This window comes from Girardinichthys multiradiatus, chromosome 18, assembly GCF_021462225.1.
Source record: "Girardinichthys multiradiatus isolate DD_20200921_A chromosome 18, DD_fGirMul_XY1, whole genome shotgun sequence".
In the NCBI taxonomy this organism is placed as follows: domain Eukaryota; kingdom Metazoa; phylum Chordata; class Actinopteri; order Cyprinodontiformes; family Goodeidae; genus Girardinichthys; species Girardinichthys multiradiatus.
This window is the reverse complement of record NC_061810.1, coordinates 32,775,029-32,799,672: the sequence shown is the minus strand read 5'-3', so window position 1 is coordinate 32,799,672 and position 24,644 is coordinate 32,775,029. Positions and strand designations below refer to the sequence as shown.

The window sequence follows — 24,644 nt, the reverse complement described above, 5'->3', positions numbered from 1 at the left end:
TTTTTTTTTTTTTTAATATACAGAAAATGTCTCAGTAACTGACCAAAGGAGTGCACAAAAATACAGTGTGAACAGTGTTATTTGTTTCTGGGCGCTCTCCGTAGTGCTGAATGACAACAATAAAACGATCGATTTCTCTTGTCCTTTACAGGTTTGCTTTTTGTTTATAGGACAGCTTGTTTAAGAGTTATATTACAAAAAAGGTTCATGTAAATCCTATGGACGTAGATATGGTATAGCCCACGCCTCCGGAAAACCGCGTCATGCGATGGCATGCGTGCATGGGATTTACACGTGCTGTTTTTATCAGAACTCTGACAATCCGCCTCCACGCTTCAACGCAAATATCCGGCTTAAGCAGAGATTACACACTTTATCACTGGAATCAGCTCCATTATTATTATTATTATTATTATTATTATTATTATTATTATTATTATACGGAACAGCAAGGGTCCTTAAATGCAGATCATTTGCTTCAGAAAATGGCACATTGGAGAGTTCCGACCATACTTCATTCATTTCTTTTCTTCAGTACCATGACAAGTAAGTTTCTTAATTTGTTTTTATAACTGCAAGTTTTCTATTCAGGTGCATTACAAAAAAATTTGAATGGCATTTAGAAATATTTTTTCCCCTTCTATTTCAATACTTCACTTTAAAAAGTAAAACTCGTGTTGTATAGATTCATTACACGGAGTGACATATTTCCAGCACTTTTTTTTGTTAATATTGCATACATCTGCGAAAAACACCAAAATTTGGTTTCTCAGAAAATTCGAAATAATCAATAACATCGTTGAATCATGTTCACTAAACCAACTATTATGGTAGCGTGGACAGTTGCCAGGTCCTGCTGGAAAATAAATCAGAATCCCCATTAAGTAAGTCAGCAAAGGGAACCATGATGTGATCTAAAGGTTCCTTGTAGATGTCTATGCTGACCTTGGACTTTACAAAAACCCCAAATCATCACTGACTGTAAAAATTCTCACCCTGGACTGCAAGCAACTTGGAATATGTGCTTCTGCACCCTTCCTCCAAACTGTGGGACATTAATTTCCAAATTAAATGCAAAATTTGTTTAATCAAAAAACAGGACTTAGGATCACAACCCAATCTTTTTTTCTCCTTAGCCTGGATAACATGCTTCAGATGTAATCTCTGGTTCAGGAGTGGCTCAGCACAAGATGTGTAACAGTTGTAGCACATGTCCTGGATACATCTGTGTGTGTTGGGTCTTAAAACAGTGACTAAAGCCACACACCACACCTTGTAATAATTCTTCTTAGATCTTTAGAATGGGTTTGCCACCCAATTCACTCAAGGCTCTGGTTACCCCTGTTGTTTACACAAGGATTTGTACCACATTTTTCCTTTTACTTAAGTTCCCAATAATATGGTCGAATACAACACTCTGGAAACACCCAGTTTCCTTAGCAATGATTGTGGCTTAGTCTACCTGTGGATGGTGTCACTCAATGTCTGCTACTCAACTTATAAGCAAGGAGTCTTCCTCAGTAACATAGCATTTCTGTAATAAATATAATTATTGTATTGGTCTTATGTAATATTTGTCATTTGTGAAATTAAGAAAAATAAACAACTGAAATATATCACTCTATGTGTAATCAATGTATTTCTTTTTCTGTGTCAAAGAAAATTGTTCAGTTAAACATAAACAACCTGGTTTTACTCACTGAACAAAGGATATTAAGAAAAAGGTGTATTCTAACTGAAGAAAATGTCAGGACACCCACTGGTTAAAGTAACTTGAGACTCTTTTTGTAGCCATCTACCAATCTCTTATATTATATAGTTTGTGTCACTCCTCATTTTCGGTTGTGAAATGTTTGAGGGGTTTCTTGCCAGTGCAGCAAGTTACTTATCTCCGGATTTGGCCCAGAACCTTTGAAAGTATTTAAGTTCTTGTTGGATTTACTGGCGTGTTTTGGATCATTGTTGTGTTGCAGGGTCCAGTTCCGTTTTAGCCTTAATGTTTTTTTTGCAGATAGTCTCACATTTTCTTCAAGCACCCTGTGATACGTGGTATAATTTCTGTTGGATTCTGTCATGGTGAGCTGGCCAGGTCATGCTGCATCCCAAATGCAAAAACCTGTAGCAGGTCATGTGATGACATTTTAGGATATTTCAAGATGTCTTTTAGCATATTGCACTTTGCTTTCAGGATGACGTTGATTGGATGGCCATACATGGGCATGTTGGCAGCTGTTTTGAATGTCCCAGATATAGACTATTTTCCCTATAGAGAATTTAGTGACTTCAAATTATTGTGTACCTGATGATATGCACGGCTTTTTTAAAATTATTATTATATAAGAGAAAAATACAGGACTGTCATAATGCACCCACCCTAAGAATAAACAAAAACAAGCAAAAACTGTAGAAGTGTTGTATTGTTTCCTGGCTGCATTTCATTTAATGGGGAGTACATTTGGTCTCATATTTTTTCTCCTCTTATACTCAACCTTTTTTCCAGAGTCCTCAAACTTGTAACCGTTTGATAAGAGATTGTGCTGCCATAATCCCACAGACATTTATGTCCAGATGTGGGGCTTTATTCAAACTGTGACTTAGGTTTGACATCTGGCCTGCACAAATCCATTTCTGCAGCTAGAGCGGTAACTTTTCATCCGTTTTGCTACTGTAGTTACACCATGTCCAAATAAATATATCATTACATTTATGAAAGGTTCAATGAAATCTTTAATATATAATATCAGTTTTTTACAAACTCTTTTTTAGAGCTTTATCGAAAGACATTATAGTCTGGCATTAACTTTAGCCCCTCCCCCCATCTGTCAGGCAATCACATTTTCTACCACGTCTGTTCCTTCTTTACCACTCTATCAACATGTATGTATGTCACTGGCCAGAAACGCAAATAAAACAACTTAATCTCCCTTTGTGTAAATTGCCTGTCCTTTGTTTTAACATGAATCAAAATCAATAGAATATTATTCATTTAATACATGGACTTTTGCATGATTGTGTTTTTCTTTTTGCACAAGCATGCGAGGGTGCAGATGCTAAATATGCCCGAAAGCTCCTGACGGACTTAATGACCAACTACACATGTGCGTTGAGGCCTGTAGAGGACACAAACACCATCCTGAACGTGACTCTGCAAGTTACACTCTCACAAATCATCGACATGGTAAAACACCAGAGCACAAACATCAAGTCTTCTATGACGCATTTTAACTGTTCTTTTTCCAGGTTGAAAGGCTTCTATAACATAATACTGCAATGAGAATCAGAATCAGCTGTATTTGCCAGGTTTGTGCAAACAAACAAGTAATTTGACTTATGTTCCACTTTGCTTTCAGTATCTATAGGGCAAATGTGCACTTTGACTGTCAAGTGTGCATCAGAGAAATAGCCTGTCTGTGTGGCGGCTGGTTTTTGCAAATAGCGCGCTGTAGTGCCGACCTGAAGGTAAAAGCCTAAACAGTTTGTGTCCAGAATGTGTGGGGTCTGCAGAGATGTCAGCTGCCCTTTTCCTGACTTGAGACCTGTACAGGTCCTGGATGGAGGGAAGGCCATACCTGATGATCCTCTCTTCGGACCTAATGATTTTCTGTAGTTTGGATCTGTGCTGTTTTGTGGATGGGCCAACCACTCACCAATGGATAAACACAGGACAGACTGAATTATGGCAGTGTAGACGATTACCAGGAGCTCCTGTTGAAGGTTGTACTTCTTGAGTTGCAGGAAGTGTAGTTTCTGCTGGACCTTCTACCGAACTGTGTGTACATATGTATGAGGACTATCTCAAGTCCTGAGAAAGGATGGTTCCTAGGAACTGGAAGTGATTCACAGTAGAAACAGTGTTGTTGAGGATGCTGAAGGGAGGTAGTGTGGAGGGTGTTCTCCGGAAGTGCATCATCATCTCGACAGTCCTGAGCATGTTAAGTTCTAGGTGGTTTTGACCGTCTCGGGACCAGCTAATCCACATCCTGTCTGTTTGTAGACAGAAGGTGGATCAACCGTCATAATTCAAAGACTAGGGTGATCAGATGTCCCAATTTGTGCGTGACTGTGCTGCATTTTTTATTCCTGTCCCAGTGCCCCTCAAACAGAAAAAGTGTCCTACATTCGACTGGGTCAACTTCTGAAAAGTCAAAAAACTATTCAACTGGAGAGTTTTCTGGAATGTAAAGAAAGCAGAGCTGGAGTTATTATCACAGAGCCGCATCAGCTGTCAATCAAAATATACACCAGCGTTCCACGTCATGACCAACCTGCACGCCACGATGCTAGTAAAATAAAACAGAACAAGAAAAGGATTTTCTTGTATAGCTTACCTCGGTAGGCTATACAGAATATAATGGAAAGTATGTCACAGAAAAGAAAATGCAGCTACAACAAAGACAGGGAAATGGTTTATAACCGGGTAAGGCCAGTGAAAGGTGATTTTCTGAGGGATCTCTGAAGTTTGCCAAAGTTACTTTTCAATTTCACAGAGAGGGGAGCATGATGTGAAGAGGCACTATAAAGGTGAGTTGCACAAGAAATAGCTGAAAAAGCTGCCTGCTGATCTATGGGCTGATTTTTACTCAAACCCAGAGATGACTGCCAGACAAAGTAACAGCAGCTGAGATTACCAGTGTTAAACTTTAAAGCTTGTAAAGTTTTTTTCAAACATTGTTGTGCACTATCAGGCAAAGCAGAGATTGATGAATGTAATGCGCGATCTTTGTTAAATTAAAATTAAGACGTCATCATACTGTTGGTAACGTGTCCCACAGTGTCCTTCATAAGTATCCTTCTTGTCTCGTATTTGGTTTTTTGATATCTGGTCACCCTATCATAGACAGGTCTGGTGAGGTGCAGTCATTTCTGTACTCAGAGGAGAGGGGAAAGAACACACCCCTGGGGGGTGACAGTGCTGATGGTGCTTGTGTGGGAGAAGATGCTACCCATCCTCACCTGCAGCTTCCTGTTAGTCCGGAAGCTGGTGATCCACTAACAGCTAGAGGCCGGCACTGTGAGCTGGGTGAGCTTCTGGTGGAGGATGTCTGGGCAGATGGTTTTGAAGGCCTGGTTGAAGTGGCATTTGTCCCTTGGTGGTCTAGGTGATGCAGGAAGTGGTGTAGTCCAAAATTGATTGCATAATCTGTTTGCATGGTAAGCAAACTGCATGGGGTCCTGCAGAGGACCTGTGAGGTCCTTCAGTGAAATGGGCTACAGAATGGGAATAGAGAACAAAATAAAAACAAAAAACAGGCAATGTACAAGAGATCGAAGTACAGAGGCTGTCATCTGTGGCACCATCTTGGATGTCATGAGTTTTATAATCAAGAATTTGGACCACAAATTATATTATTTATCTAACCATGCGGATTCGACAGATTGTGGTTGTAGTTCAAGTGGTAACATGAAAATATATTTGCTTCCTTACACATTTATTGTGTTTTTGCCTTTTGTCACACTGTTTAAGATAAAAAAATAAAAATAAAACAGTTGAAACTACCCTGAGTAAAACATTTAAAAGGTTTTAAGGGAAAAAGGCCATCCAAACCAACATGGCATTGCGTGAAGAATGTATTATTTCTTCCATGAATCATGTATTAACTGGGATTAACCACAAAACCTGAGTTCAGTTTCAGCAATCACATCTAGAACTGATAATTGCCGGACCGGAAGAATCACAAAATTGCTAAATACCTGTCTGACAACATGAAGTAGGCTGAAGGATCTCCAAAAGCAACATATCATGGCCCGATCTAAAAATATTCAAGAGCAGATAAAAAATAAAGTCACTGACATCAACCAGTTGGAAAAGGGTAATGTCATAACAAGGTTTTTTGATGGACCAATTTTCAGTAAAGAACTCCTGAAATTCGTGGTTTGCAGGTATGGCGAGTCTTTATTGTTCATGGCTGGACACGGACAGGGTAGCAAGCGTACACACAAACACAAACAACACATAAACCAGCGGGATACAAAGGAAACAAATGGGCTTAAATACATAACTAAACAGCTGGGGGAACCAATGACAAACGTGACCAGATCATCAGGGGAAAACACAGAACAGGCGTGGGCTTGGGGTGCAATGGTCAAATACCAAGACACAACGCCAGAAGGTTATTGATGGCTACAGAAAGTATGTGGCTAAGATGCAACTAGCTAAGGTATACTTAAATGAATATGAGTGACGGCTATAAGAATATATAAATCTGGATGTGTAGTTTTAACACTTAATAGATTAGAGAATTTCAATATGTTTAATCATGAGCACTTAATTCTAATTTGTTTTTTTGTGTTTTTGTCTTTTAGTTTTTGCAGTTATTATTGTCTCATCCTTCCATAATGCAAAACGATTGTTCAAATAAATTATAAAAAAGCAATACATTTATTCCCATGTAAGTTGATGTAAATGTCTAGCCACAAATTTATGGAAATAAATAATTTGTGTATTAACACTTTTATTACCATATTATTTTGCAGTACCATGTTATGGGTCATGGCTGTTTTTGCCCTTGATAACAATTTTCATTTTTTACAGGATGAGCGAAATCAAATTCTGACTGCGTATTTGTGGATAAGGCAAGTGTGGTTTGATGCGCACCTTAGATGGAATAAAGAGGAATATAATGGACTCGATACCATCCGTATACCTGGTAGTTACGTATGGAGACCTGATATAGTCCTATATAACAGGTAGGTTGGACTGATTTTCAGTGGATCACTTGGTTGCTCTCTTGGGCAACTCTGATCAGTAAAAAAAAGTTGATCATTTCTTTGAAACCAGAAATGTTCAGGCCTCTGTCTGCTTTTACATCAAATCATGAGAATAGACATCAGTATTTAAACATCTTTAGACCTGGCCACATTTATTGGCACTCCTCGTAAAGATGTACAAGAACTCCTAGAATAAAAATCATCTTTCATTGCATAGTCTCACTCTTTAAATACAAATAATCCAACCTTTATTTTGTATGTATTTATTTTACTTTGGAAAATTTCAATGTAAGAATTACTTTTCCAGAATTGCAAAAACTGTTAGTACCCCTTCGGTCAATACTCTGTGCAACACCCATTTGCCAAAAGGACAGCACTTAATGTTTTCAAACACATTATATGATTGGGGTTTAAAAAGGGATATTTGGCTCCTACTCTTTGCGCAATCTCTAGATCATCCAGAGTCCTCACTGATTTTCTATAGGATTTAGGTCTAGAGACTGAGATGATGATGTTACAAAGTTGGATTTGTGTATTGTAAATCATCTCTGTTTTGATTTCATCATCATCAGAAATTATATTTATAAAGAGCTTTTACACAAGCCACAGCTGAAATAAAGTGCTGAACATCGGGGATAAAAAAGATAAGAAAAAACATGAAATAAAATTAACAAAGCACACACAACAATGTAAATAACTTAAAAACTCAATAAAAACATAGTAAAAACAAAACAATACTCGTACATGTACTTGTCGTCTTCTGCTTACTCCGGGACCGGGTCGCGGGGGCAGCAGACTCAGTAGAGACACCCAGACTTCCTTCTCCCCAGACACCTCCTCCAGCTCCTCCAGGGGTAGCCCAAAGCTTTCCCAGGCCAACCGAGAGACATAGTCCCTCCAGCGTGTCCTGGGCAGTCCCTTGGGCCTCCTCCCGGTGGGACGTGTCTGGAACACCTCCCGAGGAAGGCGTCCAGGAGGCATCCGGTGTAAATGCCCAAGTCACCTCAACTGGCTCCTCTCGATGCGGAAGAGCAGCGGTTCTATTCCGAGCTCCTCCCGGATGGCCGAGGTCCTCACCCTATTACCAGACCCCCTCCGGCCCTTGGCTGCACCTAGAAATCCTATTCATAAAAGTTATGAACAGGACCGGTGACAAAAGGAAGCCCTAACATGCACAAGTCCAACATGCACTGGTCCGATCCAGTGCGGATCAACCTCCTGCTCCGCTTGTACAAAGTCTGGATGGCCCCTAATAAAGGGCCCTTGACTCCGTACTCCTGGAGCACCCCCCACAGGGCACCACGAGGGACACAGTCGAATGCCTTCTCCAGGTCCACAAAACACATGTGGACCAGTTGGGCAAACTCCCAGGAATCCTCAAATACCCTGCAGAGGGTATAGAGCTAGTCCAGTGTTCCACAGCCAGGACAAAATCCACACTGCTCCTCCTGAAGCCGAGGTTTGACTATCGGCTGGACTCTCATCTCCAATACCCTGTCTTAACAGGTGTCTTCACAGGTCTGCTTAAAAAGTCAATCAGACGGCTGCAGTTGATCAAGAATGCTGCTGCCCGCGTCCTCACTAGAACTAAGAAAGTGGACCACATCACTCCGGTTCTAAAGTCCCTACACTGGCTCCCTGTAGCTCAGAGAATTTACTTTAAAATACTTCTGTTAGTCTATAAATCACTGAATGGCTTAGCACCCAAATACATTACAGACTTGTTGTCAGTGTATCAACGACACAGACCTCTCAGGTCTTCTGGCTCAAATCTACTCTGCATACCCAGAAGCAGAACCAAACACGGAGGTGCAGCTTTTAGTTCTTATGCTCCACTAATCTGGAATAAACACCCAGAAAACTGTAAAAGCGCCGAAACCCTAAGTTGCTTTAAATCAAGATTAAAAACCTATTTGTTTAGAGTGGCCTTAGAATGGGCTATCTAAACATTATTAGTTACGTTTTCAGTCCCAATTTTCCTTTCATTTTCTTATCCATCATTCTATTCTCTCTATTTTATTTTAATTTTTCTTATTACCTCTGTCGGCAGGATTGAGGAAATCCTCAAAGTACTCCTTCCACTGCCGGATATTGTCCCCAGCTGAGGTCAGCAGCTCCCCACCCCAACTGTAAACAGTATTGGCGAAGCACTGCTTCCCCCTCCTGAGGCGCAGGACAGTTTGCCACAATCACTTTGAGGTCAACCAGTAGTCCTTCTCCAAAGCATCACCGAACTCCTCCCAGGCCCGAGTTTTTCCCTCTGCCACAGCCTGGGCTGCCTCAGGAGTCCCACAAGCCAACCACAGCCGAGAGTACTCCTTCATTATCATGTGCATCATTCGAGCACTCAAACCCCTCCACCTCATTAAGGTGGCGGTTCAAGGAGGGGGCAATTATTCTTTATGTAAATACATACATACATGAGTACATTTAGTCAGTGTAAATCTATTTACATTCGCAATTATTCTTTATGTAAATAAATTTACACTGACTAAATGTACTCATTTTAAAGGATGAATTAAAAGTTTCTAAAGGGGTATTCGCTACAGCATTCAAAGATAAAGTTACTTTTATGTTTTTACCTTGGCTGCCAATAAAATGTGGCTTACACTTTGAATTAGAGGTAAGTTTTTTGTGATCCTGAATATAAAATGATTTTTTTTTTGTCTCGGTTTACATCATTTTAGTTAAGAAAACTCAAAAGCACTGCATTGCCTAACTAAATGTTGACAAAAACTTAGATAAAAAACTGAGATATGTAAATTGCAGACTCTTTGCTGAGAAATGAGTACAACTCTTAAAAATAAGTTGATTTTCCTCCAGTTCCCCTTGTGCCTTTGGGTTCTGATCAAGCACTCCATCTTTCTGGAGTGAATGTAAACCATATTGCCATAAATTATTTAAGACACTTTGTTTTCCAGCGCAGACAACCATTTTACCGGCCCAATGGATACCAATGTGTTGATCCGACATGACGGCCAGATTATGTGGGATTCTCCTGCAATCACCAAGAGCTCATGCAAAGTGGATGTGTCCTTTTTCCCCTTCGATGGTCAACAGTGCAGGTTCACTTACGGCTCATGGACCTACAACGGAAACCAGCTTGACATCCTGAATGCTATGGAGAGCGCCGACCTGGCTGACCTGGTGGAAAACGTAGAGTGGGAAGTGCTCGGCATGCCGGCTAAGAAGAATATTGTTCTGTATGGATGCTGTGCGGACCCATACCCAGATGTGACATACACACTGAAGCTCAAGAGAAGAGCTTCCTTTTATGTTTTTAATCTCCTCATACCATGTGTAATGATTTCTTTTTTGGCTCCACTGGGCTTCTACCTGCCTGCTGATTCTGGGGAAAAGGTTTCTTTGGGTGTCACTGTGTTGCTGGCACTCACTGTATTCCAGCTGTTGGTTGCAGAAATTATGCCACCTTCTGAGAATGTGCCACTCATTGGTGAGGATAATAATGTAGGCTCAAATTCCACTTTGCATGATTGTAACAGGCGGACACATGATGCCAATGTTAATTTCCTTGTCTTTTTTAACCTCTACAGGAAAATATTACATTGCAACAATGACAATGATTACAGCCTCCACTACTCTGACCATCTTCATCATGAACATTCACCACTGTGGTCCAGATGCCAAGCCTGTTCCCAGGTGGGCCAAAAAAGTCATTTTGCAGTACTTGGCCAGAATGTGCTTTGTCTATGAAGTTGGAGAGAGCTGTATGTCAGCAGAGCCAGAGGGACAGGAACCTCCACTTGTTAGGACTACCAACTGCACCATGAATGGGCAGGTGGGACCAGGAAGAGAGGACTGTGTCATCAAAAGTGGTCAAGAGACAGTTGGATCTGTCATCACAGAGGAGAAAGAAGATATTGATCAAGTCCTAAGTCCTTTAGGATCAGTGGGGGGGAACCTTACAAACCAGTACAGCACGTGGAAGAACAGCATTTTCCTGGACTGTGGGGAATCAGGGGGTCCGCAGAGATGCAGAAAGGGAGGGGTGAGTGATGGACAGATTAAAGAAGGAGAAATTTCCTGCAACACTGGTGCCAACAATGGGGTGCTGCTTCATAACATTGAGTATATCGCCAACTGTTACAGAGATCAGAGGGCCATGCAGAAACGAACTGGGGAGTGGAAGAAAGTAGCCAAAGTTTTAGATCGCTTTTTCATGTGGATGTTTTTTATAATGGTGTTTTTCATGAGCCTCCTGATCATGGGCAAAGCCATCTAATCAGCAATACTTTTATTTGTTTGTTAAACCCTATGTTAAGCTATAAAGTACAACTGGTTAAATGAGATATTTAAGAAAGATGTGTAACATACTTATTTTCACCACCCAAAAAGGCAAATTTTGTTGACACATCAAAAAAGACATTTGTATATTATATTTTATATCTCTGGTAAGTTTTCTTCTTGTCCTTAAATAATCAAATACTATACTGAGATTTATTTTTAAAAGGTATATGTCATGATATTCCTAATTGTACAAGTATTCACACACCTTGAACTTTTTCACATTTTAATCATATACCAACCACAAAGCTCAATGTACAGAGGTTGGACAATGAAACTGAAACACCTGGTTTTAGACCACAATAATTTATTAGTATGGTGTAGGGCCTCCTTTTGCGGCCAATACAGCGTCAATTTGTCTTGGGAATGACATATACAAGTCCTGCATAGTGGTCAGAGGGATTTTAAGCCATTCTTCTTGCAGGATAGTGGCCAGGTCACTACGTGATACTGGTGGAGGAAAACGTTTCCTGACTCGCTCCTCCAAAACACCCCAAAGTGGCTCAATAATATTTAGATCTGGTGACTGTGCAGGCCATGGGAGATGTTCAACTTCACTTTCATGTTCATCAAACCAATCTTTCACCAGTCTTGCTGTGTGTATTGGTGCATTATCATCCAGATACACGGCACCGCCTTCAGGATACAATGTTTGAACCATTGGATGCACATGGTTCTCAAGAATGGTTCGGTAGTCCTTGGCAGTGACAAGCCCATCTAGCACAAGTATTGGGCCAAGGGAATGCAATGATATGGCAGCCCAAACCATCACTGATCCACCCCCATGCTTCACTCTGGGCATGCAACAGTCTGGGTGGTACGCTTCTTTGGGGCTTCTCCACACCGTAACTCTCCCGGATGTGGGGAAAACAGTAAAGGTGGACTCATCAGAGAACAATACATGTTTCACATTGTCCACAGCCCAAGATTTGCGCTCCTTGCACCATTGAAACCGACGTTTGGCATTGGCATGAGTGACCAAAGGTTTGGCTATAGCAGCCAGGCCGTGTATATTGACCCTGTGGATCTCCCGACGGACAGTTCTGGTGGAAACAGGAGAGTTGAGGTACACATTTAATTCTGCCGGGATTTGGGCAGCCGTGGTTTTATGTTTTTTGGATACAATCCGGGTTAGCACCCGAACATCCCTTTCAGACAGCTTCCTCTTGCGTCCACAGTTAATCCTGTTGGATGTGGTTCGTCCTTCTTGGTGGTATGCTGACATTACCCTGGATACCGTGGCTCTTGATACATCACAAAGACTTGCTGTCTTGGTCACAGATGCGCCAGCAAGACGTGCACCAACAATTTGTCCTCTTTTGAACTCTGGTATGTCACACATAATGTTGTGTGCATTTCAATATTTTGAGCAAAACTGTGCTCTTACCCTGCTAATTGAACCTTCACACTCTGTTCTTACTGGTGCAATGTGCAATCAATGAAGACTGGCTACCAGGCTGGTCCAATTTAGCCATGAAACCTCCCACACTAAAATGACAGGTGTTTCAGTTTCATTGTCCAACCCCTGTATATTATATGGATTTTTCTTTCAGTATTGCCCCAATTTAACTCCATCCATCTTCCCATCAACCCTGAACAGCTTTCATAACTCTGCTGACAAAAAAAACAGCATTCCTACAGCTTGATGCTGGCACTAACGTCTTTGATCATATGGATGGTGTATTCAGGGTGATATGCAGTGTTAGTTTTCCTCCACACATAAGGTTTTGCATGTAGGCCATGCATGTTCACTAATGTTCTCTTACAAACCTCTGAGGCCCTCACAAACATGAAATGTGAAATTATACCCAGGGGGCTTTACTAAGTAAGTGACTTCTGAAGGCACTTGGCTGCATTAGATTTTATTTAGGGGTATGAGAGTAAAGGGAGTAAAGGGAGCCCAATGAGAACTTGAAGGAGAATTAGGGGTATGAGAGTAAAGGGAGCCCAATGTGCCGCATTTAAAAATGTGACACATTTTTAAAAATATAGAAACCTTTTGGAAACAACGTACCATCAGCTTAACAATTATGCCGTAATTGATGCTGGCCTTCCTTTGAAGATTCAAATGTAATAACGTGTATGTTTTTGTAACAGATATGCCAAAGTTCAAGAGGTGTGAATACTTACAAAAGGCACTGAATGATTGTCATACAAATATCCTTACATTTTAGTCATCCTTATATTCTATATAGTGTAGGAATGGTGTGTATAGGAACCTGTTTTAGAGTAGAGTTTTAGAGCAGATAACTAAATATGTGTATGCATTGCAATGATAAAGAAAGCATAACAAACTGTGCTGCTGTGGGAGAGCTCTGAGAGAATAAGATGGGACTCAAAGATCTAGATTATATCATGCATGGGTTTTCTCCATCTACTCCAGTTATCACAGTCCGAAGATATGCATATATGCAAGATTAATTGATGAACTTTAATACATTCCCCCCACCCGGCTCTGAATGGATGGATGAGTGGGTGGATGATAACTGGAAACCCTTAGGTGTGAATTAGAGGCTGACATTTTTTCGGGAGTCCCACGGGGACGGGAGACAGCATTAGTAAAGATCACGTGATTGGGACGGTACAGGATAAAAAATGAACGGGAGCAGACGGGAGCGGGATCAAACCAATAGAAGGGAAAATAAACTAGGATCAATTGTCTTTGGAAATGTAAAACTGAGACTTTGTTATAAACTTTAAGAAAAAAAAACTTGAATCCACGCTTCCATTGTGTAGTTTTTATTTCAAAAGCCTATACTATAATGCGAGTCAAACGAACTACACGACCCACAAGCCAACAGTTCTTCTGATCGATGTTTTCCACCTGCGTTCAGGATGGAGGGAGCAAACGCAGGTGGAGAACTGGACATAAAGTCAGAAGTAACGACTTATCTATTAAACTCATAGAGCTGACAGGAAAGTCACAAATATAACCGAACTTCAGGAGAGTTGAATGTAGCGGTTTTAACACGCAGTCTGCTGCTTGTAAAACGTGTTTAGTTGTAATCAAGTTCACCAGTGATTGAGGGACACTTGTAAAACAGATTCTGGATTAAATCAGTCCTGCATCTCTTCATTCATCAAACCAAAAGTACCATCATGTGTCAAGTCTCATCTGATCAACAAAATTGCTGCATGTGCACTAAAGGTTTAAGAGGTAAGGTACGGAAGCCCGTGAGGGGACATGGGGAAATGTATTTCTTTTGCGTCCCCACGCAATACTTTTGCGTTCGGCATTTTGGAACAGCAGCACAGATGACAAACTGCTCATAAAACAAACACTGATATGTCATTGATATGGTTTATTTGTCATATGCAGGTTAACACGCAGTAAACAATGCGATTAAATGCTTAGGATAAGAAGAACCGTTCAAATCACGATAAAAACAAAAACACTAATGGCGTACAAAAAAAAGTACACATCATGCAGCAGTAATAAGGAAATAAAGTGTCACAGATGTGGTTTTGTGCAGTATTATTGTTCAGTAGTTTGTTTGACAGCTTGTGGATAAAAACTGTCTTTTTGTCTGATTTGAAGATAATTTTATTTAAGGCTGATTTCAAAATAAAACCCAATAAATCTCAAAACGGGTGTAGTGTTTATTTCATTTTTGCAGTTATCTGGTTTGGAAACTATCCCACAAAGTATTGCGAAATAACGCAAAGACTATTGCGTGGGGAAACAAAATAGAAAGAAATCCCCCCTTGTCCCCTCGAGGGCTCCGTATTGAAAGGCTTCATCAAGGGAAGATATTAAATAAATATGTTGTGAAATAGAAAAACATTGAATGTACCATTAAATGTACAATTTATTTTAATACGTCATTAAATATTAAGTGTACCAATAATTACGTCATGTCGTCTTTAAAATTATACTTAATTATTCAGTGGCACATTTAATTGCATAATAGTCCATTTCATGATATAATGGTACATTTATTGTTTTTAATGATGTATTAAATAAATAAATGGTACCTTTAATTTAATGGCACATTTAATGTTAAATTTCTTTCATGTTACATTTACTTCACTTATGGGACATTCACAACATTTATTTATTTAATGATGATTTTATTGTATTAATTTTGTCCAGTTTGACCCTCCATTCTTGATGCCTGTATAGAAGATCATGTCAGAATTTGAATCAGGTGTTCTGGAGCAGACACACATCTAAAACTTGCAGGGAAGGGGTCCCTGAGGACCAGGGCTGTGAACCATTGAGGTACAGTTTCTAAATTGTGAAGGGAATATCTTTTTGCCCTTTTGTTCACCAAGAACAGTTCTCTTGCTAGGTGTATTTTTCTTTCGTTTCAGCAACTTGAAACATAAAAGTGATGTCATTGTTCAAAGGAAACGATTACCTAATAAATAAGTAAAATACAACTATGTACATTTTGTTTATTCAACTAAGATAGGCATGGTCTGTTTCCTTGTTTGATATTTTATTATTTCTTCATTATTATTCTTTTTACTTTAACTGGCCTTTATTACAACTAAAAACTGGGACCTAACTGGTCCTTCAAAGAAATTGCCAAATACTAAATGAAGAAAACAAAAATGGGAGAGTCACAGGAGTGGGAGTCGTTCTGAATGGGAGCGGGATGGGAGTGGGAGTCAATTTACCAGGAGTGGGACAGGACAGGATTTTTTTCGTTATACTGGCCTGGGATTGGGATGGGACAAGACATTTTTCTGTGGGAGCGGGACGGGACAGGAGAGAAAATCCACTCCCGTGTCACCCTCTAGTGTGAATGTGTGACCACATGGTTGTTTATGCTGTGTGCCCTCTGTCCAGGGTACCTCTTGCAATACAGGCAACTTTCCAACCCCCTTATTGTTAATAGGATTGTGTTAGTACAGGAAATTGATAGATAGAGTATGGTGATTATACTATTTAACTTACATTTCCCGTTTTATACTTTTAAATAATGATAACATGTTCAAGACTTGGGTTAGACACATTTTTAAGAGGCTGTTCAATTTTGTTTGTGATTGAACTCAAAAACATTGATCAGTTTCCATAAATATGGTTCTGGCATTGCCATGTTAAGTAAATTTGACATATATTGGAATTTTTACCCTTGTACACAAAGATGATTTATTTAGTCCATTTGAAATGCTACCATTGATCTTTTTCACAATATGTAATAAAAAGCCAAAAAAAAACAAAAAAAAACACCAAACAACAATTTTGCTGTTCAATCATCACAAGCCATTTTATTTGGTAAACACAAGCCTGTATAAAACGTAATGTTGTGAATGAATGACAATACTAAGATGAATAATGTTTAGCTTTGAAAATACATTTCTTGAGCTTTAAAAAATGTTGTGGCCAAGATGAGCCATTCAGTAAACATGAATGGGAAAATACAATATTTAGTTAAACTAAACATAAGAAGGGAAAATCATGTTTATTTAAAAAAAATCAGTAAATGGCTTGAAAATGAATTTTACAAACTATCTGCTGATCTCAGCTGAAGAGTAAAGACAGAAGGCTTACTCAATAAGGATGTGTTAGAACTGATTTATTAAACTTTTATAAAGTTATGAGAAGCAGAAAACGTCAGCATTAAACTTAAATATGACTAACAATGCAGCCAGATCTGTGAACCAAGATGAACTATTAGAATAATATAAACGCAATTGATTCCAGGCCAAAAACAGGACACTACTGCTAACTTATTTTACAGCAATTTAAACAGAGGATTATAGTGTAAAAGAAGTGCATAGGAGTGTAATATACATCAGTTATATTGTTTTAATGATTTGGGAAAACATATATAACTCATTCTTTTGAGTAAAATGTTTTAGACTCATTTAGGCTATAAGCTTTCTATTGAATTAGAGTATAGGTCTAATAAAAATCTGAAAAACGTAAAGAAAAATGCTAGGTGGAAATCACAGCTTTTCTTTTGAGTATTTGAGTAATTGTATCTCGTAAAGATCTTGTTTGTAGACCATAAATAATAGGATTCAAATTGGCAGGCACAACATGAAATAAAATATATGCAATCTTCCTTAAATCTGGATAGTTTGGGAATCGATGCAATATAATAGTTAGGAACCCTGACCAGACCATTATGAGATAAAGAATGAGGTGGCTTGCACAGGTCTGAATTGCTCTGTTATTCAGCTCCTTGTTTTTCTTCGTCCAGCAGATGAGAGCTATTCTTATGTAAGTAGCAGTGATGGTTCCAATTGAAAACACAAACAACAGTACAGTGAAAAACAGTCCATAGGTATTGTTGACAGAGACATCCTCACAAGAAAGCTTAAACAGTGATGGATTGTCACAGAAAGCATTTTGGATAAATGATCTGCAACGAGGCAGCCTTACAATAAGACCAATGAGCACAGACACCAGCAGTAAGGACACCCCCCAAGCAGAGGCAGACAGGCCGATCACAGTTTTATAAGTCATGATGGAGCTGTACCTCAGAGGTTGGCAGATCGCCACATATCTGTCGATTGCCATGATAACAAGAATCATGTGACATGCAGATCCAAAGGTGTGGCTCTGAAAAGCTTGAAGCAAACACTGGTTGTAGGTGATGAAACGTTTGGTGGAAACGACATGAGCCATGAGCTGAGGCAGCAGGACCGTGTTGCCGATCAGGTCATTCATAGACAGGTTACAGAAGAGAAAGTACATGGGTTGGTGCAAGCTCTTTTCCTTTATGATAAGTATAAGAACACAAATGTTTGAAAAGAGCAGAGTGGAGTAGACAAGCAGAAGTAAGATAAACACAGGGAACGTGAACTCGGGAGATATTTGAAATCCTTCAATCTCCAGGATATCAGATGGTATTGAAACATTTTTCTCCATTTTGTTTCATGTGGTGAAAAATCTAAAAAAATATAACACAGGTTCAATAAAATTACTTTCATGGTATTGTATGTATTTGTATCTGTAATTAATTATCAATTACTTTATTAAGATAAACTAGAAGCAAACATACAGAAGATTAAATTGAATTCAAGTGAAAAATAAACCACAAGAAATATTCTTACATTTCTTCTTTATATATGTACAAGAGGTACTCTAGAAAACCTCCAACCTGTCCAGGCCAGACTGAGGAATGTCTGCAATGATAAATACCTTCCTGGGGTTGGAGCGATTCCCAAGGTAATTAGGTCTTAATGTTTTTTTTTTTTTTGTGGGTTAGTAGAGCTAGATTATTTCCTAACATTATTTCCTCACATTTACAGAACAAAAACACAACAGGAAATAGCAGAAAATATTCTTTCTCTATCTCTTTGATCACTTCTGCTCCTGCTGACGGATGAGGCAAAGCTAACTATGACATGTTGAAAAAACCTAACATATTAGGAACAAATAAATCAAATAGTCTGTAAAATGTATGTGCACAAAATTGCAAACTTTATGCTTTGATGTCCATAGAATGTGTTTAAACTGTTGGCAGAGATTGTAACAAACACTGGCCACATAGACCTCCTTAGGTATCTCAATTTTTGATCACAAACAAAAGCAAAAAAAAAAAAAAAAAAAAATACATTTAATGCATGAATACATTTAGTCAAGGTAGAAAAACAAAAAAAAACAAACACTTGTTATTATGACAAATGTCATCTAAATATTGCTAAAAAACTGATTGAACAAGTAGGTTAACAATTAAATTATGGCCACCTTTCTTTTCAATTTATGTACAACAAATATTCTAGAAATCCTCCAACCTACCAATGGAAAAATAGGATCAAACCAGGTGCAAATAAGGCAGATAGTCTTTGTAAAATATGAGCACAAAATGGAACAAATTGCATTGCCTGGCAAATTTCCCTCTTAGAAATGAAAATATCAAGTGTGAAAAAAATATTCAAGGCTGAGGATGATTCAACCAATCAGATTGAAATAAAATTTCCAAATCAAGGTTTAATTTGTTTACACTATTAAGTTCCAAGTGGAAAGCAGAGGAAACTGTTTGTTATTAATTAATAATCATTCAAGAATCTTTACTGTCATTATGAGACCATAATAACATTTTGTTGAGACATCCAGCTCAGAATGCAACATAGGATACAGTCAGAAATGTAAAACACATAGAAAAAAAAAAGAAAAATAAGCATCCTTAGAGGACACCCTTGAAAAATATAAATAAAATAAATGTCACCAGTAAAAAAAAAAAGTGTTGCAATCAACAACCAACTTTTCCTTTCTTTACCTTCTTATTTATTTCTTGTTTTCTTCAACGCTTTGAATCCACGTCACGTTCCCTGCTCTTCTTCTCCTTTAAGGCAATGTTTTGTTTGTGTTTTTTTTTCAACTTTATTAAAGTATATAATGCAAAACAGTACAGCAGTACAGTATACATACTAACAGCCGCCAGGAGGTTACAGATGGAGACAATGTTTTATAGTTGTATATTACACAAATGTATTGAAAATGGTACATAAGGTGCAAGTTTTAATCGCTTTAACATTGGAGGAATTTCTGATAGTTTCAATGTATTGTTTGAACTCATTTTCAGAAATGAAAACAAGTGGTTTTTGGTTGGTATAATAACATTTATTAATATGGCATTTAGCTAAGTATATAATAAAGTTATGGAGGATGCGAAAATGCAGCTTCCTATGAAGTGGCGCATAAGTGATGCCCCCCGAAATCCCCCTGGTGAGGCTGGTTTGCAGCTCTTTTGATCAGAGTCCCCCATTGCTCCACTCAGAATCCAAGTCAGATAACGGCGGTAGGGGCTCTAGCCTGGCTCATGTCCATGAGCACTACGGCACAACAGGTAAATGCGCGCCCGCTCTCAGAGTACTACTCAGAGTGGCAGTGCCTGTGTTCCCTGGACAGGCGGATGGACACACTGATCAGCAGAAGTTACACGCGGCAGTTCCTGTCAAACCACAAAGTTCAGAGGGATTTTGGAGACCGTCCTGTCCTCCCCGGAACAGAGCTCCGTTCTCATGTCAGAACTGCAGGAACTCCTAATTAAAAAACTTATTTCCAGGGTTGCTGAGAGGAAACCATGGGTTTTACTTCCGATGATTTCTGGTTTCCAAGAAAACAGAAGGAATGAGACCAATTCTCAATCTGTCTCTGTCTAACAAATCGATCATGGAGAGACGTTGCCACATGCTGATAGACAGACAGGTGCTGGAGAACGTTCCTTTAGAACGACTGGTTCACCTCCATAGATCACCATCATTTCAAAACACCACAAATATCTGCATTTCGTCTGCCGTTTGGTCAATCTCTCGCCCCACGCACGTTCTCCAAATGTGTGAAGACGGTGTTGCAGCCGCCACGCTCGTCAGGGATGAGAATCCTCTTTTATCTGGATGGCCTGCTTTTGCTAGCTCAGTCCAGAGCGGAAGGGGCAGTGAAACATTGCCAGGCAGCTGCTGTGCTGGGCGCGCACAAATCTGCTCTCCATCAGAGCAGTGTATATCCCCGGCGTCCTCAACAGAGGAGTGGACATCATGTCCAGGGGTGGTCCTTCTCACGGGGACTTGAGTCTCCACCCTGAGCCGATTGTTCAGATCAGGAGCAGATTTTGGAGAGCAGCAGTGGATTTGTTAGCCCCACGGGAGAACGCACAGTGCCAGATATGGTTCTCACTGAGCCACGGGAGGATCCACTGTTAGGGTGGATGGCTTTGTTCACAGCCCGTGGCTGAAAAGGCTCCTTTAGATTTCTCCTCCAGTTCCACTGATCCCACGGCTCCTGGATCGAGTCTGACAGGAACAGCTGTCAGTGATGTGCAAATGTATGTCTTGGATCCCGAGCCTGCAGCAGCTACTGTCAGGCCGCCCGTAGTAGCTGCCCTGGGGGGAGGATGCACTCCTACAGGCAGGAGGGGTGATTAGGAGTGTCCCAGAGATATGTCAGCGTTTCTGGGTCTGGCAGCTCCACAGGAGCGCTTAGAAAGGCTGGGCCTCCCCTACAATGTGGTGTGCACAATTCAAGGCGCAAGAGCCGCTTCTACCACAGCATCATACACATCAAAGTGGACAGCTTTTCAGCGCTGGTGCGCAGAGAAAGGCACGGGGCCCGTTTCATGTCAATTAGGCCGGTCCTTTGGAGAAGAAAATGGTCCATTACTCCAGCAGCTGATGAACAGGAATTTAGCTTTTAGCACCATTAAAACTAATGCTGCAGCTATTTCCTCCTGTCATTAGGGTTTTGGTGACAGAACGGTCTTTAACCATCCTTCTTTAACCATCCGTTAATGACATATGTCCAAGTATTCCCCTATGTGGTCAGTTCATCCATCCATCCATCCATCCATCTCCATCCATCCATCCATCCATCCATCCATCCATTGTCCTGCACTTATCTGCGGTCGGGTCGCGGGGACAGCAGCCTAAGCAGAGAGACCCAGACTTCCCCTCTCCCCAGGATCTTGGGCCAGCTTGTCCCGGGGAATCCCAAGGCGTTCCCAGGCCAGCCAAGAAACACAGTACCTCCAGCGTGTCCTGGGTCTTCCTCTGGACCTCCTCCCAGTGGGACATGCCCAGAACACCTCACCAGGGAGCCATCCAGGTGGCATCCTAACCGGATGCCCGAGCCACCTCAACTGGCTCCTCTTGACGTGGAGAAGCAGCGGTTCTACTCTGAGTCCCTATCAGATGACCAAGCTTCTCACCCTATCTCTAAGGGAGAGCCCAGACACCCTGCGGAGGAAACTCATTTTGGCCGCTTGTATCTGTGATCTCCTTATTTTGGTCACAATCCAAAGCTCATGACCATAGATGAGGGTAGGAACATAGATCAAAGGGTAAATCGAGAGCTTTGCTTTTTGACTCAGCTCTCTCTTCACCACGACGGTACAGTGCCCAGTACAGTTCCCGCATCACCAATCCGTCTATCAATCTCCTGATCCATTTTTCCCTCATTCGTGAACAAGACCCCAAGATACTTGAACTCCTCCACTTGAGGCAGCATTATTAACAAGTAACAACCACCCAGACTGTGTACAGAACTTTGTAGCCCAGTCACATTTAGTCTCTTTTTTTTTCTTTTATCATAGACTAACTAGCCCATAACATAGTACTTAAGTCTTAAAGGTGGGCGAACAATCCAACCGTAGCTAGTCTGAACTGTCTTCGGAGGAGAGGGAGGCACTACACATGTAGCCTCGTCAGTACCAGTGTCCGATGTACTGTTTTGTAGATAAAGACTGCATACACCTGAATGTTACTAGGCGTCTTTCTCAGGTGTCTCCTGTAATGTCTGTAATACTGTCCAGATGATGTCACAAGGTCATAGGACCATGGTTCAGGTCGAGTCACCGTGACAACAGCAGGATGCCACCCACTTTCAGTTTGCATGTGAACAATCCCACCAGGCAGTAATTCTGGGAGTTTCTTTGCACCCTTGTTGTAGTAGGTGCGCTGCCCTCTCTGGCGGTTTTGAAGTACAGAGTGTGCATTCTGTGGAATTGCTGTTTTTTAGCACTGTGCTTAATCTGGGTAGTGTGCTTCTCAGGACCCTGCCCATAAGCTATGGAACCAAATGTGTCCCAATATTCAAATTAAAATGTATTAATAAAATGCTTTTTCATTTTCAAAATGAAGCTGCATTTTTTGACTCATAAATAAAATTAAAAATAAATCATTCAAACTGCATTTTAATTTTCCTCTCCAAGACTGCTCAATTTCTAAGCTTAACTGTCAGCTTAGCTGTTAGCTTGATGTTAGCCAAAAGTCTGTGTCTAACTTCATAACTTCATAAACAAGTAACGTCCATCCAGTTTGTGTACAGAACTTTGTATTCCTCCGCCTATCCGGCATGCACTATTTAACATCAGTATATGTGAGCGGCACTATATACTACACTACCGAAAGTTAAGGGATCTTAGCTTGTAAAAGTTTTATTTTCTGTTCATGATTCTTTCACAAGTAGCATAGTGGTGCTGAAGAAAGCTGACATCCAAGCAGGGATAAATATTATATATATTTAATTAATTAACAACATATAGTGAGACTAAGAGGTATTCTGTTATACTGTACCAGATTGACCAAAAATGCATGTGCAAGAACTGTAGTACAAGTTGGTAATGACCAAATTACATCTGAAAATTTGCTGTGTTGGTTAAAAGCTTTTGAACCAGAGGAGTTTAATGTTTTGTAGTGAAGCAAACTATAGTCCATGTTTTAAATTTTAATAAAGTTTTAAAATATTTATTTAATTACAGTGATCTTAATATGCAATGTTGTTTTAAAAAGACCTTTCATATGTCTTAGGTTTTAAAATCATCTATGTGTTAGATTCCAGGTTTCCTCTGCTAGTATGTATGGAGTAGTAAGCTTCATTTGCTCTTTTAAACTGTGACTCTTAAAAATTAGTTACACTGTAAAATATGTTGAGATTAGGTCAGTGGGGAATTAGTGCAATGTCAATAATATGCTACTGTTTTAATAAAGATTATTAATAAAATATATGTTTATTTTTACAGCAGCCAAAGAGTGTTATAGAGAAGGCTATACAAAATCTTGTTGGAATTCTGTCAAATTCCCAGTATGATATTAAGAGTAGAACTGCAACTACATCAGTTATAGCACCAGCGCTCCAGCAGACCCCAAGAGTGAGCATGCAAACAGAAATGCAGAAGTAGAAGAAGTTGTACATTGTTGCCATTTATTCCACTGCTTTTTTACAGTGATACAGTTCATGTTTAGCTTTAGTATCTAAGAAGTCAAGATAATTATGTGTTTTAATTGGTATTATAATTGAAATATTTTTCCTGTAATCTGGAGAAGAAATGACATCCTTATTGACTGTTAAGGAAACAATGAATACTAGTGTAATTCCTCCAGGTACAGACAGACACAAGTGGTTTTCTTAACTGATGAATTTATTGAAGCCATCTTGGTATAGATTCAAAACACACCGTGAAAACTAAAACACAGACAAGACAATAATTAGCTTGATTAAAAATAAAGACAATTAGCAAATAAACTACTTTACAGCATAAAAACAGACAAAATACCTCGATGGCTGAGTACCGAGTAAGGAATTAGGAAAAACCTCTTTTCTTCTTGGTTTTGCTTCCTTTCTTAAACCTTTCTGTCCATGCTCTTTTCTTTCTGCGTTCTTTCCCCTTTTCTTCCTGAGATCGCTGTAAATATTCTTTCCTCCAACGGATCCAAAACCCGTTGGCCAAATATTGTACTCTTCTCCATCTTTTTTAAAGATACAAATCTTCTTTCATGAACTCTCCCGGTGGAGGTTGAACAATGGTTGACTTCATAGTTAGGATGTGGTTAGGTGTCAGCGGTTCGGGGCCTGTAGGATCATTCAAATATTCCACAGAGAGTGGCCTGCTGTTGATAATCGCCATAACTTCGTACAACAAAGTTCTCAAAGATGTAGTGTCGAGTCTTTTCATTGAATGGTCGAGAACAGCTGAAAGAATACTACAGATTGTCCTTATCTGCCTTTCCCACACTCCACCCATGTGGCTAGCTGATGGGGGGTTCATGAGAAATTCACATCCAAGTACTTTCACTTTTTCCTGATCCATATCCTTTAAGAGATTAGCAAACTCTCTCTGGGCACCAACAAAATTGGTTCCTCTGTCACATCTTAGTTGCCGAACATTACCTCTGATTGCAATAAACGCTCGCAAAGCATTGAGGAATGCATCTGTGCTTAGGTCTTCTACTAC

The 24,644-nt window shown here is 39.9% G+C and overlaps 2 protein-coding genes across 2 annotated transcripts; one reads left to right on the top strand and one right to left on the bottom strand.

Annotated features, from left to right (window-relative positions):
• Positions 1 to 221: 221 nt before the first annotated feature.
• On the top strand, positions 222 to 11,387 carry chrna10a (cholinergic receptor, nicotinic, alpha 10a). Its single transcript, XM_047392275.1, has 5 exons — positions 222 to 546; positions 3,033 to 3,178; positions 6,533 to 6,687; positions 9,630 to 10,162; positions 10,263 to 11,387. Exons 1-5 carry the CDS (start codon positions 264 to 266, stop codon positions 10,949 to 10,951), a joined length of 1,806 nt encoding a protein of 601 aa, XP_047248231.1. The 5' UTR covers positions 222 to 263; the 3' UTR covers positions 10,952 to 11,387.
• Positions 11,388 to 16,275: 4,888 nt separating this feature from the next.
• On the bottom strand, positions 16,276 to 19,523 carry LOC124884407 (olfactory receptor 11-like). The gene has a single exon (XM_047392323.1). The coding sequence runs from the start codon at positions 17,837 to 17,839 to the stop codon at positions 16,901 to 16,903; it is 939 nt and encodes a 312-aa protein (XP_047248279.1). The 5' UTR covers positions 17,840 to 19,523; the 3' UTR covers positions 16,276 to 16,900.
• Positions 19,524 to 24,644: the final 5,121 nt, after the last annotated feature.